The following is a 17,568-nucleotide window of genomic DNA, read 5'->3' as shown; positions in this document are numbered from 1 at the left end:
GGAAAGAAACGATCTCTTTTTTCCCTCACTTTGGCGCTTCCTCCTTTCCTTTTCTTTCCTTTTCTTGCCCGCTCTTTGACCTTGTCCACTCTCTCTGTGTTTCGATTGAACGGTGAGCGATCCTGCACACGCCCGACCGAGCCTGCGCGGAACCTCACTTGGTTCGTTCCCAGTCACTGGGTCAGGAACGACACACAAGTCGCAACTCGGAAAAGCGCCCCTCTCTGAGAGCCGTCACCAGAGCGCGCTGCACTCTCTCGCGCGCGAGCCGGTCCGACCAGGAGAGCCGAGCCTGGGAGGAGGCCGGACTTGCTGCGTGGAAAAGCTGAGTTCCGATGGCGACGCGTTTTCGCCCCGTGAAAAGGGGGAAGACCGACACGCGGGGACGAAAGCCAATCCGACACGCGAAAAACCCCTGTAGGCCGCGCTGGAACTACCCCTCCTTTCTGCACGAGCTCTCTCCTCTCTGTCTCCCTCGGATGCGAGAGAGAGAGAGAGAGCGGGAAGGACACGCGCCGATCGGAGTGTCTGCACGGGTCTGCGCAGAGGCTGTTTCCGTTTCCGGCGAAACGAAAGGGGAGCAAAGTTCACAAGACGAAAAAAACAAAGATCAAAATCGGACGAGCCTCTCGCCTCGCGCTCTGGCCAGAAGGATCCGAGTGCACTCGACCGCCTGCGCAACCAAGCATCGTCCTCGGGTTTTCACCATGTGGCAGCTTTGCGCGAGCGCCTCGGGAGACAGCCGCGCGGGTGCATGCGCGAAAATCGAACGCGAGACAGGTCGCGCTGTGATGGCCGTTCTCTCTGGACGAGTTGCACGGCAAGAAAGCCGGCTTTTCCTAGCGTCTGCTTGGCGTGTGTTGATGAGCAAGAAGGTTTTTTCCCCTGATAGGCTTCTCTGACGTGCTTGGCTCTCTTCGCTTTCGGAAAGAGAATGCGCACAGAAACCCTCTCCCGCGGGCTTCGATCCAGGTGTATGTACACCCCAGCGATATCGCGCAAGAGAACTCTTCTCTCACGCTTCTGCGCTGGCCCCACACGCGGGCGAAAAAGAAGGGAAAGAATGCTCGTTTTTTTCATTTTTTTACGCGTTTTCACAGGCACTTCTAAGACTCGTGCGACGGCTGAGACAGAGGGAACGGGGGGGATTCTCGCCGTCTTTCGCATTTCCCTCCAACCCTTTTAGCCGCCAGGCAGAGAGAGCATCTGCGAAAACGTCGATTCATCGATTGCGCAGCACGAGAAACGCGGAAATCACGCGCTCCGCAGACATCTTTGCAGGGCTCAGCGCATTTTTATTCATGTGGCCTTTTCTGCTGTAATTTTATATTGTGTCCTTTCCGCTCCTGGATTGAGATCGCGTCGTTGCCTCCCCGTTCCCGCTTACTTTGGCTGTCGCCTTTTAAGTCTTCCCCGTTGTCCTCGGCCTTCGACCTTCCGTGATCCTCCTGCAGCCCTCTGCTCATTGCCTTCTTTTTCTTGTCTTTGTGTCGACGAACGCCTCGCGCCTTCCCCCTCTCACCCTGTCTTTTAGCTCTCGCCAACATGAAGAAGAAAAGTCGGAAGTCTACGGAGTCGGCTATGGAGAGTGTCGACTGGACGGACGCTGAAAAGTGCGGGTCGGCGACAGCAGACGCGCGGGGTTTAGACAGCGAACTCCGGAATGCACAGAAGAAGAAACGGAGAGCTGGAGAAAAAGAACGCCTTCAAGACGATCCAAATCCGGCACCGTCTCAGCATCTGAGCCTGCCCACAGAGACACTTCGTTCCAGGTCCCCCAGCGCCACTTCTTCTCGTGCTTCCTCGCCCTCGTCTCATCTCTCTTCTCAGCAGGGAACGAAGGCCGCTCCAGCTGACGACGAAGGGCCGGCTCTCTCCGATGCCGTTTCGAAGCAAGTGAATAGAAAAAACACCTCGTGGCGCGTGGGCGGAGGAAGTATCGTCCACAGAGCCTCCGCGTTCTTGTGCGGCGGGAAGGTTCTTGCCACTCCAAGAGGCGAGGACTTCGTCGCAGAAGGACACGACAAAGCCGGCGCATGCACGAGAGAGCTCTGCTTCTTCTCGGCGAAAACGGGACGGCTTCTCTACGTCACACGTGGGCACTCAGACACGGTAAGACCAAGTCCACGAGACATGGGAAACGCCGCACTTGCTGGGGGACACGCTCGCTCTTACATCTTTGCGACTCCTTTCTCGAGGGGCGCCTTTGCCGAGCGGCCGGCACCACCAATACATACCCAGATCTATCCGAATCGTAGTAGCATGCCCCGTTATGTAGGCACGAGACCAGCGCAGGCACGATGATTCGCCGTGTATTTTCTCTTAGGCGACACTTCCTCTTCGCATGTCTATCTCTCTTCTCATATATATACATATGTATATGCACATGTAGTTGTATGCCGGTTTCTCGTTTTCGCCGAGCATGCGTTTCGTTATTTCCTCTGCAGAAAACGCCTGTGAGCTCTTCCGTGGATGGTTCCTTTACCCTCTGTGCATTCCGCTTTTCCTTTCAGATCACGTCTGTCGTCGCTCTTCCGCCAAACGCGTCTCCGCACCTCCCGTCGTCTCTCGCGCTCTCTGCTTCCCTCGACGGCTCCCTCTGTCTCTGGTCAGTTCCAGTCCACCCTCTCCTGCCCTCGTCGCCCTCATCTGCTGACTATTTGTTGCACCGAATCCACGTGGGATTCTCCGTCCTTTCGGCGGCATGCGCTCCTGGATCACGCGAGGTCTTTCTTCTCGTGCAAGGCGAGCGCGAAGCGCAGAGGTCTGCCTCTGCGCCCCGCCCTGCTCCCACCTACGCTGTATGTACGCTCTCGTTGGGCTCGGTCCTCGCGCCGCCCCCAAAGAGCCAGCTGTGTTCTGCTCTCTCGGGCGCCTCTCCGCAGTTCCGCCTCCACCCGCAAATTCTCTTTTCTCTCTCGCTTCCGCCGACTGCCTTCTGCGTGAGCCGCAGCGGGGCCTTCGTCGCCGTCACCTCCGGGAAGCGCTTGCTCCTGTTCTCGCGTCAACTCGACCGCCTCCTCCCGCTTCGGCACGTCGACCGCCTGGTCCAGGTGTCGATACACCCGACGGACGACTTTGTCGTCGCCGGTGACCGCATTGGGCGCATTTTGGCCTTTTTCTGTCTCAACGATCTTGGCCCGTTTCTGTCTCTGGGGGTGGATGTGAGCGCGCGTCGCGCCGTCGGCGAACCCGGAGACGCCGGCAAGGGCGAAGCTCCAGAAGGAAAGACCAAGAAAGACGCGAAACAGAACTCGACTCAGCGACACGCCACGTCCCGGCTGCTGCCTCCGCCTCTCAATCTCTCCTCGTCGCTGGCCTCTGGGATCTCGACCGATGGCGGGGCTCAGACTTCAGCCCTCTCTGCGTCCGGCAAGAAAAGCGCGAGCTCTGCTTCGCTGTCTCCCGTGATTCTCCACTGGCATGCTCATGCAGTTACGGCGCTGGCCTTCTCCGCCGATGGGATGTTGCTCCTCTCCGGGGGCGAGGAAGGCGTCCTGGTACTCTGGCACATCCGCCAAGCCTTCCACCGCCAATTTCTCCCTCGCCTCGGCGCACCAATCTTCCACATCTCCTCACTCGCTCCTCTCGACGCGAACGCGGAGGGATCCGAGAGAGTCGCTGTCAGCTGCGGAGACAACTCCGTGAAGCTCGTCGACCTCGTCCACTTCCAGGTCTCCAAAGTCGTCCAGGGCGTCGATCTCCCGCTCGCTGCCTTCGCCTACGCTTCGGCGAGCTTCTCCGCGGGCCACAGCGCGATCGCCCACGCGCGCGCGAGCGAAGGCTCCACGCAGACCCCCGCCGTGTGCGCGGCGTGTCGCGCCGCTGCACGCGGAGGCGACGCCTTGCGCAACGGCGAGAGAAAGCCTCGGCCGGACAACGACGGCGAAGAAGAGAAGAAGCCAGCTGGGAATCCGGATCGAGAGACCGAGCCGGGCGTCTGCTGTTTCTGTGGCGACAAAGCCAACTCAACCGCGACGCGCGCTTCCGTGCCTTCTCTTCCGTCTCTCTTCTCACGTTTCGAGCACGCTTCCTCGTCCTCGGTTCCTCCGATTGGGTTCGCACCTTCTCCCGCTTCGCGCGGAGGCCTCGTCCTTTCTCCCCTTCTTCCTCTGTCTCTTTCGAGGGCTCGCCAGCAGGCGGCTCAGCAGCACCTGGCCGTGCCTACCTTTCTGCGTCGCGCGTCGGCGGAGACGCGAAGGTACAGAGACTCCGCCGAGGAAGGCGTCCGACTGGCGGGGTCTGTGCAATCGAAACACGCAGCAAGGGAGCGGAACTGGATGCTCCTGTTCAGTAGCGATGCAGCCCGATTGCAGGTGTACGATGCCGAGCAGGACAAACACGTGCTCCACCTCCCCGTCAGGCCCCAACGCATGTACACCTCGCGGGTCGATGACGCCTTCTCGGCCTCGCAGTGGGAGGTCCGGTTCGCCGCAGCCGATGTCTGCGGCAGCAGCTTGGCTGTCGTCGAGAGCCGGGGCGCGTCGACGGCAGTCGGAGAAGCTCTGCTTGGAGCCCAAGGCCCCCGGGGCGCGACCGGAGACGCCGAGTCGAGCATCCGCAGGAAGCGCATCGAGGACGCCGCCGTCGCAGATGGCCGCTGCCACAGCATCACCTTCTGGGTCTTTGACGCTGGCGACAAGGACGGAAAGGGAGACGAAGCGGGGACGTTCACCGTGAAGACGCGCGTCGACGACTTTCACGTCAACGAGGTCACAGCACTCCAGCCCCACACGCGCGTAAGGACGGGAGAGTAGAGCGCGAAGAAAGACAAAGTCGAAGCCGACCGAGCCGAGATCTCAGCGATTTTGTGATGCGTGTGTGTCTGTGAATGTTTCCGGCGCGTCGACGAGATTTCAGCTGTCGAGAGACCAGAGCGCGTAGGGGACCTCGGCCTTCTCGCCCAGGTTCTGACGCGTGGTCGCCGTGTTCTCGGTCGTGCGAACAGCGGTTGATCTCCCTCTCACCGCTCTCGGTTCTCTTGTGTTTTCACCCGTTTCCAGTTTTCCCTGGGACGCAGTCTCATCTGCGGATGCGCCTTGTCGGTCTCTTCTAGTTGTAGCTTAATCTCTCTTTCTCCCTTCCCTCTGTCCGTCTCGCTTTGCTCCCGTGGGCTGTGGCCTATCCCCCCAGTCTTCCGTCGCCTTCTGGTTCCCTTCCCTGGTGCCTTCCTGCTTGGGTGCCGCAACGTCGCTGTTGGGAAGCTCGCTGTCTTTTCTCTTCTCAGGATCCCCGCTTCTTCTTCACGCTGTCCCTGGACACGTACTTCAAAGCCTGGCGGGAAGTTGTCCCTTCGTCTTCGTCTTCCGCGCCTTCCTTTTTCGCGTGCATCTTGGAAGGTTCTTACCGCGGCCTGGCGCCGCTCTCCTGTTCCCTCTCGCTGGATGCCTCTCTCCTCGCCATTGCCCACGGCGGGTCTCTCATCACTCTCTGGAAGGCTTCGTCGTTCGTCCTTTCTCAGTCGCTTCGCCTCCCTCAAGCAGCCACGCTGCGTTCAATGGCGGCTGTATGTGCGGGGGAGACACGCGACCGCGCAACGGCGACGCAAACACTCGCGAAAGGAAGCGACGCGCGAGTCGAGGAAGAAGCCGGCACTGAGTTTTGCGACAAAGTCGCTCTCTTGGAGACGGCGTACGGCCTCTTCCTCGTTGCGGGCACGACTACATGCGTCATCTTGTACGACCTCCTCTCTCTCAATATCTGCTGGGTGAAGACATTCTATGATGGTAAGCCTCGCCGTGTCTTGTTTCGGGTGTGATCCGGACTCTTGAAGAATGAGACAGAACTGCTTAGGATGCGAATAAGCGTCTCTTTTTAGGGGGTGTGAAGTGCGTTTAGTGTTTGTCGTGAGACCCGAGTGAACCTCGATGCCGCTTTGCTCTCCTTTCTTCTGCTTCGCATGTCGTGTCTGTGCACAGACGGCGGCATCGTTGACTTCCTCTTCGTCGAGCCGGGCGGAGGCATGCGTTTCTCAGTCGTCCTCGCGAAACTCACTGCGCCTCCCGCCGACGAGGGAGAATGCTTACGTGCAGAAACTGGAAAAGCGAGCGATGGCGAGCGAACGAGAGGCCACGCGAAGGCAGCAGTGGAAGGTGACCGCGACACCCAGACCGTGCCGACTTCTGTCTTCCCCTCCCACGAGCTGCGCATCTTCACCCTCTCGCACCAGCCGTGCGATAGCCGAGACACACAGGCCGAAGGCATGACGAAGAAGAAAAAGAAAAGCGGAGGCGAGAGGGAACTCAGCGAGAAAGTCGAATTGCCCCTGCTTCCGCTTCTCGGGCCTCTTGAATCGAGCGGCGACCGCAGAGAGGACATGGAGGCAGGACACGGCGGATCTGGGGTGTACGTACACTGCGTGTGGCAACAGGAAAGGAAACGTTTGGGGGAAGCGATTCTTGCAGGCTGCTTTCTGCCTCCGTCCTCGGCCTCGCCACTCGAGGCTGCGATCCAAAACTCAGAAGAAAGCGTTCTCATGTTGCTGAATGCCCGGTTCCAACTGGAAACGATTCGCGTGCCTGCTGGCGCTGTCTCTCCTCCCTCGTCGAGTGTAGGTACACCTCAGGTCGGGGACGTTGTCGATCTTTTTGAAGAGCCCGGAAAAGAGGGCATGCAGACGAAGAGGAAGCTTCAGCAGCTTCTGCAGGTGGAGCGGGCGAAATCACGCAGAGAAGTTGAGGATGTGTCTGGCGACAGCGACAAGAAGCCTAACACACGCGTAAGTGAGAACACAGAAGCCACTCTCGTTTCAACGGTGTACAGGCACACATGACTGGAACGAGGGAGATGTGTGAGTTGTGAGTCCGAGTCGTCAGGGGACCTTGAACAGAATTTTCTGTGCAAACGCAGTTTTACGTAAACGACGAGTTCTTGCCGGTCATGCCCTTGGATTCACATGTCTTGTATATCATTGTACTAAGTGAATAGGCACATATATATATATATATATATATATATATTTATATATGCATGCTTGTTTAACTGTGCGAGTAATCCCCTGTGTAGATCTGCATCGAGACACATGAATAACCACTGCTATTCGTCTCATGGATCCCGGTTGTCTCACTTGTGTGCATAGAGACAACCACAGAATTGCAAAGATATACATGTATATATATATATATATATATATGTCTTTCTGTCGGCACGTGTGTCGAGCTTTTTGAGTGTCTCACGCACTCATGTGTTTCTGTTTTTTTCGTGTGGTTCGGCGTTTCGGGCCTCTGCGCAGCTGGGGGCTTCGCGAGTCTCCGACGTTGCACCGCTCTTCTGCCAAGCGATGGCGAAGGCCAAGCGGGAGAAGACTCAGATTCATGGGCCTTTCGGGGACCGTGAGTCGGCTGACCTCGCCACGCCCGCCCCTGGCGTGCTCGTGCAGAGACTGCTGGGCCACGCGCGCGAGGGAGAGAGCGACGACGAACCGAGTGAAGAAGACGCAGATGGAAAGGCGCTGTGCGGTCAGCTGCTCGCGGCGACGCAAGACCGCGAGGAAGAGGAACCGGGACGGAAAAAGCAAAGACGAGATCATTCGAGAACTGCGGAGCTGGACAGACTTCGAGGGGACGCAGGTAAGTGCTCGAGTCGGAAGATCGCGCACTTTCAAGCCTGCGTTTCCCTCCAGTTCCTTATCTCTTTCTCTCATCCTTTCCCGCTCTTTCTCTCTTTTTCCTTTCGTTTTTTCTAGGCGACAGTGTGACGAATAGACTCTCGGGCCAAAGGTTTTCAAACACACACACCTATACCTTTAACGTTTTCTAGGATACACACGTGGTTATCTTTTTATCTGGAGGGTTGCGTGGGCACCTAGATGTGAGCTTTGTTGACGGATTGTCTTCCCCGTACGCATTCGCCGCCGTTGCGTCTGCCTTGTGTCCTTTCCAGACGATCTTCGCGCCCGAGATGAGCAAGCGACGATCAAACGCGCGCCGAAGCGCCTCCTTGCCTCTCTCGTTGCGTCGATGGATGAATCCGCGGATGAATCGGATTGAGCGACGGGACGGAGATCTCGCAGTTGAGGAGCGCTCGATTCTCCGTCCACGTTGGGTCTGGTCTTCTTTGTCGCTGTTCAGCCTCGTTTTGTTCTGCGTCGCCTCGTGCTCGTTTCTGGTAGTGCCTCGGCGCGGTTGGGCGAGGATTCCCAAGCTGTTGCTCAGCCTGGAACAACCAGCTTCTCCGTAGACTCTTCTGCGTTCCTCGTAGATCCGTCGATGAGTTTAGGGTTATCGCGCACATATTGTCGCCTGCATCTCTAGACCCATAAGCGTATATTCATACATCATTCCGTAATTCCGTATCTGTAAATATGTGTGCATGTGTGGAGATGTAGGTCAGGTTCAGATGTGTTTTCTGTTTGTCTGAGTCTACAAAGGCTCATAAGTGTGTCTGACGGTCCCTCCTATGTGAGGTCGAGCTGAGTGACGTTTTGACCCTTTATTTCCTCACCGTTTGCTTCCATGATATGCGCTTTCTCCTTCAGCAGTTGCGTCGTGCTTCTGTTTTTCCGGATGCTATGTTGGGGGGACGTATCTCTCCTCGTCTTTCGTCGACCGTCTTTTTAGAGCGTTTTCGCGTTTCGCCCGAGACTGGAATTCGCCGTCTCTGTACCCCTTTTCTTTTCGCTCCAGTCCTAGCCATCTTCGGCGCTGGCCCATGGCTTCGTTTTCCTGTTTCTCATCCTGTCGTTTCTGACCTTGTTCTTCTTTAATTGAGCGGCCGGCCTCGTTCTCGTCACCACGGCGCGTTGCGATTGTGCGAGGTGAAGTGCAGCACAACTGCGCTTCTGTCTTCCTCAACGAGTTCGTCCCGCCTTCCCTCTTTTTCAGTCTCCAATAGAAGTTTCCCGTCTTCGCCGTTGGTCAGCTTCTGTCTCGCTGCTTCTGAGTGTCATCGCGCATCGTTCTCTCGGCTTCGTATTTCTTCTCACGAGTTGCAAGATTGGGAAAGACACTTTCTCGCCGCCTTCCTCTCGCCAGTGAAAGACGCAGTCACTGTTTTCTCCAAACACCAGCACTCCTCGCAGATGTGGAGCGGCAAACAAACGCCAGAGCTGGCCCAGAGTCAGAGCGGAGACAGAAGGCGACCGCGGCCTAGCATCATCGGTAGACAGCCGCATGTGCACAGAAATCCCACAAAAAGGTGAACTGCAGCGAAGGAAAAAAAGGCAAAAACATGAGTCCCCTTTGACCGACGAACCGTACGTGTAGGGGCAAACACGACCACAGCAATAGTAGAGGTCTGTCTCAACACAGACACGAGGGAGAAAAGACGCGCACGCAAACCTCAAAGATATACGTGGTCGTACTATATTCTCTGATGAGGAAAGGTAGAAAAGCACCGACTCGTCAAAACCAAAATCACAAAACTGCAGCAGATTTTTGTGTAATCCTCTGTAACTCGATACACATGAAAGGACACGTCGCTACAATAGTGAGCGTGTTGCAGTCTTTTCAGCCACCAAACATCTTTCGCCTGAAATGATCTACTTCTTTCTCTATCGCGTTTACACCCCTCTCTCACTGGATATATATGTAAATATTTACATTTGTAGCCACCGCGAATTGTATGTGGGCATGGAGATCGTTACACGAATGACCGTGAGCGCATATATTTACTATATATATATATATATATATATATGTACATAGATATTGTTACTTAATGGAACATACATATATATTTTTGGATGAACGTGCGTGGAGGCTCAATGGGATTTGACGCGCCAACGGCGGGATACGACACAAGTACACTGGGATTTTGGATTCTCTCCCAGAACATGCAAGTGGAGTCCTACCGATTGGCGGCGTGAAACAACGGTTCGTCTTCGCCTTCCCTCAGCATCGACACGAATCACAAAATGCACCAGAAAGAACCTCGGGCACAGGTGGGAGGGAGAGTCCTAGCAGTGTCACATCGGCGAACGACTGAGTTGGATAGACGAAGGCGTTCTTAAGAGACATGTGGTATCTTTCTAAAAAACGTATCTACTATGTATGTATGCATCAGCGTGAGAAGCGTAAGCTGATAGGCTTCTGGTCGGAATATCGGAGTAAAGCTAGAGAGAGAAGCCCACGATAATAGAGAACGGAAGCGTTTGGCTGTCGGCCTGCGATGATTCGAGTCCGTATAAGAATCGTGTCTCCGGCTGGGTGAGTCTCGCGCTTCAGGTGCCTCAGGTACGGTTGCCCGCCGTGTCTTCCGCTCTCGTCTCCCTTGTTTTCTCTAACTTTCGCAACTAAGTTTCTCAGGAGTTCTCTTTCCATAGAACTTGCTGAACTGTGATTTTCGACTTTCAGGCTTCTTTTTCTGGACCGAATCGAAGGTACGAGAACCTCGTCCCTCGCGTTGACCATCTAGCCAGCGTAAGGAAACAGCTACCTCCTCTGCATGCCCTTTTTGGTACGTGTGCTCTGGCGCGTTGCCGGCCGAGTCGCTGTCGACCGATATACACAAATTGACACCAAACGTCGTGAATTTCCTTTTTCGGTGACGTCTAATGAAGCAAGCAAGTCTGGCGCCGAAAAAGTGATGATTTTCCGCAGGGTCCACCCGGGAAAGAATGCCTTTTCCGTCCAGTTTCCCGGCTCCTCGCGCGTGTGCTGTGGCGGTGACGCTGGCACTCAGTTCCGGTGTATGTCCACCTCGCGCGAGTGTCACGCGCCCGACTAGACGTGTGTTTTTGGCGCAGCTCGCGATTTCGTTTCTTTTCCCGTCGCTTTCTTTCTCGGGCGTTCGGGGCGAACTCGCCACCTCGACCTCTACTGCGTGTTCCGTCGTCACAGACGCCGCAGGGTTACCGCCATCTTCCCGCACACACCCGCCGTCTCTGTTTCCTTCTGCGTTTGAGCGGAGCGAAGATCTGAAACTGTCTTTGGAAGCGGCAGCGCTTTCACAGACGGAACGTTTTGCCTCGCGGGCTTCATTATCCGTCTCGCCTTTCCTCCGACACCTTCTTCTCTTCCGTTCCCTTCATCTCTCGTTTCTCTCTGCCTCGCCGCTGCTGTCGCCTCCTTCGGCTCCTGCCGCTCTTCGTCGCTCAGTCAGTTCTGCAGAACAAACGGGCAGCGCCACAACAGACGGACGAGTTCCGAGAGCCGGGGGGCGAGATCTGACGTGGGGGTCTTCTGCCTCTCTTCCTTTCCAGTCTCCTTCCGTCCCCGACCCGTCAGGCGCGCCGCTGCTGTACTTTGCCACGAACGAACGGTCGCCAGAAGCCAGCTACAGAGAAAAAGAAGAGAAAGACGAAAAGATCGAAGAAGAGAGAGAAGCTAGGAGAGAAGACGAAGAGAGCGAGGAAGAGATAAACTTCGACACAAGGTCTTTGGAAGGAGAGGGTGGCCACGACGTAACTGCGAGTGCAGAGAGGCAGCAGAGAGGCACCATGGCTTGGCGCTGCTCAGGCTCAAGCAACGATGAGCTCGTCGACAATCTTCGAGCCTCGAAAATCATTCGAGACAAAAGGGTCTACGACACTATGAAAAGCGTAAGATCGCAGATGCATCCATATACATACATGAAAAATTTTGCAAGCGTAATGCACTCAGGACAACGCGTAACAGATAAAACACGTAACACTACCTACTCATATAACGCATGAACAAAATAAAGCCAAAACGAACAACGCGCATATTTCAAAGATATCTGTGTATGCTGAATGTGCCTGTATTACTTATGTATTATATATATCTGTATACGTATAAATAAGCGTTATTTGGATGTATATGTGCATGACATAGAGGAACAGACGTAAGCTTTTCCGATGGAAAGCCCGTATTCGTGTCCCCTTTGGTCGTACCGGGTTGGGAGAAAATATCAGCAAGAAAAGGGCGGCGTCTGGGCATGGGATGTGTGCTAATACAGCTGCAGATCCGAGTGGCGGGAGCCATCGCCGGAGAAATCTGTTTCTTTGGGGTTCGCTGGCATATTGGGGTGAATGCGTCCCCTTGTGTCTTTGTTATCTTTCCCTTTTCAGATAGATCGAGGGAACTTCATCGACGTGTGCCCCTACGCAGATATGCCTCAGCCCCTGGGAGTGTCGTCTGCGACGATTTCGGCTCCTCATATGCATGCATCCGCTCTCGAAGCTTTGAAAGATCATCTCGTTCCTGGGAATCGGGCTCTCGACGTCGGTAAGTGAAGACCAAAACATATTTTGAAAAGCGAAACGAACACCGAAGAAGGAAAGGGAGAAAACTTCAAGGAGAAGCAGAGCTTAGCTTTTGTTTGATATGTCCACGTCCATGTGCATACTTCCTCTCTTGAGTGTTTTCTTCTTATATGTGTGCATGCGGTTTCTTTAGTTCGTCGGAGTCCCTTATTCGGATCCCGTTCGTTTTCCTACACACTTTTTTTTCAGGTTCCGGTTCAGGCTACCTGACTGCTTGCATGGCACGCATGGTTGGTGTGAGAGGCGCAGGAAGCTCGCCATATCCCGACACCCCCGAAGGCGTGGCCGTTGGAATCGAGTATCTTCCTGATCTGGTTAAGTATTCTATCAAGTAAGCACTGGAGCACTCGGAAAAGAGACGGAACCCAAGGAATACAAAGCCCGCCGCTCTTTTCTACGAGAAATGGTCGAAAGAAAGGCTCCGACGCTAAAACTTTCACGTTCGATCTAATACGGCCTCTCTGAAGAGGAACCGAGCAAAGACGTTTGCTCTTCCCCGTCGTGCCGCTTTGGGGTGAAAAGTACAGAGTCGGCGGGAACTGATTGAGTGCGGGGATGCTGGTAAAGAATCAGCTTCGTCTTTCGTCTCCAAGTGTTGTTCTCGGCGCTGTCTACGTGCCGCTTTGCTGTCGACCAACGACTGGCGGCTTTCAGCTGGTGCGCCCCATCTGAGCTGTACGTACACCTCACGAACACGCGACCACCGGTCTTTCGTTGTCTTTCCGTCCGGGTCTCTGAGGTGCCTCTTGCGTCTGCTGGGTGTGTGTGGCGTTCTTCAGCAAAGTGAAGGCGGCGTATCCCGACCTTCTCGCAAACCCGCATTTCCGGCTCCGTGTCGGAGACGGATGGAAAGGGTATCCCGAAGATGGTCCCTACGACGCGATTCACGTCGGCGCAGCTGCGTCGGCGATTCCAAAGGAACTGCTTGCTCAACTGGCGTTCGGCGGCAAAATGGTTGTGCCTGTGGAAACGACCGCTGACGGGCGTGTGCTTTTCGAGGGAGTAGGGGAAAACGAAACCGATAGACAGCCGAGGGGGAGAGGCTGGTTGTCGGAGCCCAACCAGGTGTTCGTGGAAGTGACCAAAGACAGCGAGGGGAACGTCCGTGTGAAGAAACTCATGGGTGTGATGTATGTCCCCCTAGTCAAGCAATCAAGCACGCAAGGAGAACGATAAGTGGTGGAACGGGTTTTGGAGAACGATTAGTGGTGGAACGGGTTTTGGAGAACGATAAGTGGTGGAACGGTTTTTGTTTTGCCGGGACCACTTAAAATAACACATGGGTAAACAGGGAGTAAAGATGCACGCGCTCGTCGTGGGAGTCGGTGTGGCGGTTGTAGGGGTCGTTGGGCGGCATCTGGTTTCTCGTTTCCCGCCGGGGTTCTTCTATTCGGGAAGTTTCGAAAGGGAAATTTTCGACATGTCCATTAGATATTTCTGTGCGGTGTATGAGTGTAGATTTAGCGCCGGCTGGCGCGTACGTTGCGCGTTTGTCTAAGACGGGACTCGCAAACGTTTTTCCGTATACACATTCTCGCAGCCAGGCTTCAGTTTTCCCAGGCAGGGATGCTCTTTGTATTCTTGAGATCTTCTGGCCACAGATTATACGACCAGGGTAGTTCGCTCACATGAAACGTAGAACGAAGGACGACTGTACCGAAACGTTATCTGTGCCTTTCGCGACGACAGCCGAACCCACCGCACCCGAGACGCTGAACAGACTGAGTCACTGAACGATTCCTGCGGCATATCTGCCGCTTTCTGTTTCACGGTACAAACGTCGGCGATCGAGAGGCACGAAAGGTTGAAGCCCTTTCGATTCTTTCGTTTCCCGCAGATGGTGGATAGTTCTGTTGCCTCTACTGGGGCACGCGTCACCGGCTGTCCGTGTTATACATGTGGGGCTGGTGAAAGATGGTTTTGGAAGAAAAAAGTAAGAATACACCCTCACGTGTGCGGTCGACAGCAAGGCGGCGCCTTTTCGCCTGCGACTCTCATGACGAGCACAACACAACTTGGATCCGGTAATCAAAAGGCATTCATGTTGTAAACCACGAAGACTGCACTCCTTGGAAAAAGCTGCCCTCATGAGGTTCCTTCCTTGGATCTCGGATCCAATAAGGGCGTTGGTGCCGTTCTTTGTTTGCATGCGGATACTGTACGAGTGTCCTTGCTAGACGTTTCTGGTAATTTGGGTTTCGTCACAGAGAGAAGCGGTGTCCTGTTGCTGCACCTGGTTAAACGAGAATACCTCTTTTTTGTAGCACTGTACACTAACGAACGATATATGAAATCGGTGGAGCCCCCCAGTGCGTACGTGTGCATCGATCCGACCTGCCTTCTCTCTCCGCAGCAAAGCACGTTGGAATCTCTGTGGTTGACCGACTGACGCCGACATCTTCAATTCCCAGACCTACGGTGGATTCACTGCAGCGGAGAGATACAGAGAAAATGTGCACCCCGTGCGAGTTCCCTCGTCGACACAAAAGAACGTGTTGTATCGAGGGATACCCCGCTGTGCGGTGTGATCTCGCGTCGTGTCCGGCCGTTCATGAGTTTGGAGATTTCAAGCTAACGACTGACGAGCGGTCCAGCCTTCTTTTTTACGAAACCAGCTGCTCAAAATGTCATGGATCAACCGTTCTGTTCATTCCGCCACTGATTCTGCTCTGGCGGATGCCTGCACCAGCAAGTTGGCTTTCGCTTTCCAATTTCAAGCGTTCTACTGGCCGAAACATACTTTGCTCCAGATACGGTGTCCCTGCCATTCTCCTGACTCGTTGTTCTGGGAAATCCGGCATGTTTCGCTCTGTGAGTACTCTGTTGGGCATCTGTTTTCTCCTGGAGAGGAACAGCGCTCGGCGGAAACGAGGACTACTTGTGCCCGTGACCTTTGATCTATTGACCTGGCAGCGGGCGGACGGTTTCTTTCCATTACGAGAACTTGCCAGGTCTCTGCGTTTTCCCCTCATGTGTGGCATGCGTAAACAAACGGCCCCGCGATCACACTCGGAAGCGGTGCACTGGAAAAAAGCGTACACTGTGAGAACGCGACGAATGGAAGGTTGGACATTTTCGCGAGGCCGCTCACCGAGAAAAAGAGGGTTCTCTCTCTGAATCGCCTGTTTCCGTGGTCTTCACGGCTGCTCCTTGCCTCATCTCCGTCATACACGCAAATTGGACAAGGTGGCTACGGAGATCCGATAACTCCGTTTACACCCGGCGAAACGCGAACCGGCAGGACCAGCGTAGAGCTCCAGTGGTTTAATCTGTGAAGCTTAGACTAGCACAGTCTGACCCGCGAAGAAGGGGCTTTTCTCAGTTTTGGCCTTCAGCTTCCGTGTCCGACACAAATCGTCGTTGTGCCGAATCAAACAGAAACGCTTTACAGCGCCACCGCCGACCACCACGCACGGATGCCTCCAGGACCCGCAGGAGCTTTTGCTGAGAATTAAAAAAAACTGTCCATTCCCGCTTCGCTGAAAAGACAGCTGCAAGTTAACCTGCCTACTTCAGTGACTGCTAGGTCGTTCGAGGAACACCGGGTTGTCTGTTCCAACACGAATAGGATTCCCCGTTTTCAAATGGCAAGCATTTCTCCGCGGATCATCGGGCGTTGTTGTTTCAGCCTAGACACTTTTCGTCTGGTCTCTGTTTCGTCGTCGATCTTTCTTTCGTCATCAGGCGGACAGCACTCACGACAAACGTGATTCACATTTGGTGTCGTCTCCTTCGCGCGGGAAGGTGGTATAGAAATAATTTATGATATTGCCGGCAAAGGCGCGCGTGCTCCGTTTACCTACACGTATTAAAACGGATAGAGGCGACAACAGCGCTGAGGACACGTATCTTTACGCAGACAATCAGGTGTGAATTTATCCTTCGCCCCGTAGACACAGGATGTAGAGATACGTGTACGCCCCCGTTCGGGTCAGAGAGAAGAGCAGTCTTCATCTGATAGCGAAGTTCGTGATACCGTGAGTCATGATGATCAAATAAAACACATGTTCTTTGTTTTCTGTGAGTTGGCATGCTCCGACAAGAGCCCTCTCTCCTTTTGTCCTTTGACCCTCCGTTTGGCAACCACAGTAAGCCTCTCTACTCCTCCCTCCCTTTCCCGTTGTACCGCTCCCTTATTTTTTCCCTCAGTCTCTACATCGATATTGCTCCTAATTTCGTCTATCTTCCCAGTGTCGGCCGTTCTCTGCGGTTTCGTTTCCGGCTTCAGAGGCAGTCGAGAACACAGTAAAAATGGAAGGCCCTCCTCATCCACTTGATCCTGCTCTAACGGGAAGCAGGATTCAAACGAGCAGGCTTCCAAGCACTTGTGCTTCTCCGTCTCTCCGTCCTTCGCATTGCCGTTTGTCACCTACCCTGTCTCGCTCTTCCTCTGTCCAGCCCTGCTATTCTCCCATTGTTCAAAAAACATCGACAGCCCTTTACCCTTTCTCTTCCGAGTATTCTACTTTCGCGCCTCCCTCCACTGCGTTCAGTGTTTCTTCCTCGGCTGCTTGTTCCCCTCCCCCTTCGTGTCCTTCGTTCGCCTCTGGCCTTCCTCCTTGTGTATCGTCCTCTGCAGCAGCTTGTGAGCCGTCGCCGTTGCTCACCGCTGCAAGTCCACGCCCTTACCTTAAACACCCTTCGTCTTCACTTCCTTCTTCCTATGCTTTTTCTGCTTCTTTTTCGCGTCCGACTGCGTCTCGCCGAATGCCCAGTCGCCAGGCATCGACAGTCGCCTCCACAGCTGGCCTCACGGGGCAGCTCCCCTCGAGCCCGGTACCTACAACAGAAACTGGAAAGCATTCGTATCACTCTTCAACTCTCAGCAGCTGCTGCGTCAGCTACAGCGAGGAGCCTGAAGAACTACAGGAAGCCAAAGATGTGGCAGAAAGCAACGCACGAAGAGCCACCAAAGAGGCACGTCGGGGGAGGGCGTGCGAAGGACCAGAAAAATCTGGCGTGGACACACTCCGCAGTGGAGCGAACGAAGCTTGTCAGTTGCCAGAGAAAAGAGCAGCGGAACCACGACAGGAGGCAAACGGAGGCTTGTGCGCACAACAGTCACGAAGTGATGCATCAATGGATGCACGCGGAATGGATCGACGGAGCTCAACGACGGGAAAGCGCCCTGCTGCGGGGAAGAAAGGCGCCGGAGAGAAACGGAGACCGCAGAGTGGAAACGTTCTGCTGAGCGCAAAACACGGACACAACGCAAATCTCCCTTTGAAACATCGGGAAACCCCTCCGGCGTGCCTGAAAGGATCCCCGGAAAAGACAGAGACGAAGCAAGAGAGGCGGCCGGGCTTCTTTGAAATCAGCGAAGAAGGGGGAGAACGCGTTGGGCGGGACAGCCAAGAACGGCCAATCAAAAGACGAGAGAACGACACTGAGCTGAGAGGGACAGA

At 54.8% G+C, this 17,568-nt stretch overlaps 2 protein-coding genes across 2 annotated transcripts; both read left to right on the top strand.

Moving 5' to 3' along the window:
* Positions 1-1,545: 1,545 nt before the first annotated feature.
* On the top strand, positions 1,546-7,988 carry NCLIV_057900 (putative WD domain, G-beta repeat-containing protein; the record flags this gene model as incomplete). The annotated part of the gene is made up of 6 exons (XM_003885346.1): positions 1,546-2,112; positions 2,514-4,739; positions 5,228-5,726; positions 5,919-6,718; positions 7,232-7,568; positions 7,882-7,988. The coding sequence occupies 6 exons, from the start codon at positions 1,546-1,548 to the stop codon at positions 7,986-7,988; spliced, it is 4,536 nt and encodes a 1,511-aa protein (XP_003885395.1).
* Positions 7,989-10,555: 2,567 nt separating this feature from the next.
* Positions 10,556-13,339, top strand: NCLIV_057890 (Protein-L-isoaspartate O-methyltransferase, related; the record flags this gene model as incomplete). The annotated part of the gene is made up of 4 exons (XM_003885345.1): positions 10,556-11,479; positions 11,969-12,125; positions 12,353-12,494; positions 12,943-13,339. The coding sequence occupies 4 exons, from the start codon at positions 10,556-10,558 to the stop codon at positions 13,337-13,339; spliced, it is 1,620 nt and encodes a 539-aa protein (XP_003885394.1).
* Between the last annotated feature and the right edge of the window lie 4,229 nt (positions 13,340-17,568).

The sequence above is a fragment of the Neospora caninum genome, chromosome XI (genome assembly GCF_000208865.1).
Source record: "Neospora caninum Liverpool complete genome, chromosome XI".
Lineage (NCBI taxonomy): Eukaryota > Apicomplexa > Conoidasida > Eucoccidiorida > Sarcocystidae > Neospora > Neospora caninum.
Note: the sequence above shows the minus strand (reverse complement) of the source record. Positions and strands in the feature narration are given on the sequence as shown.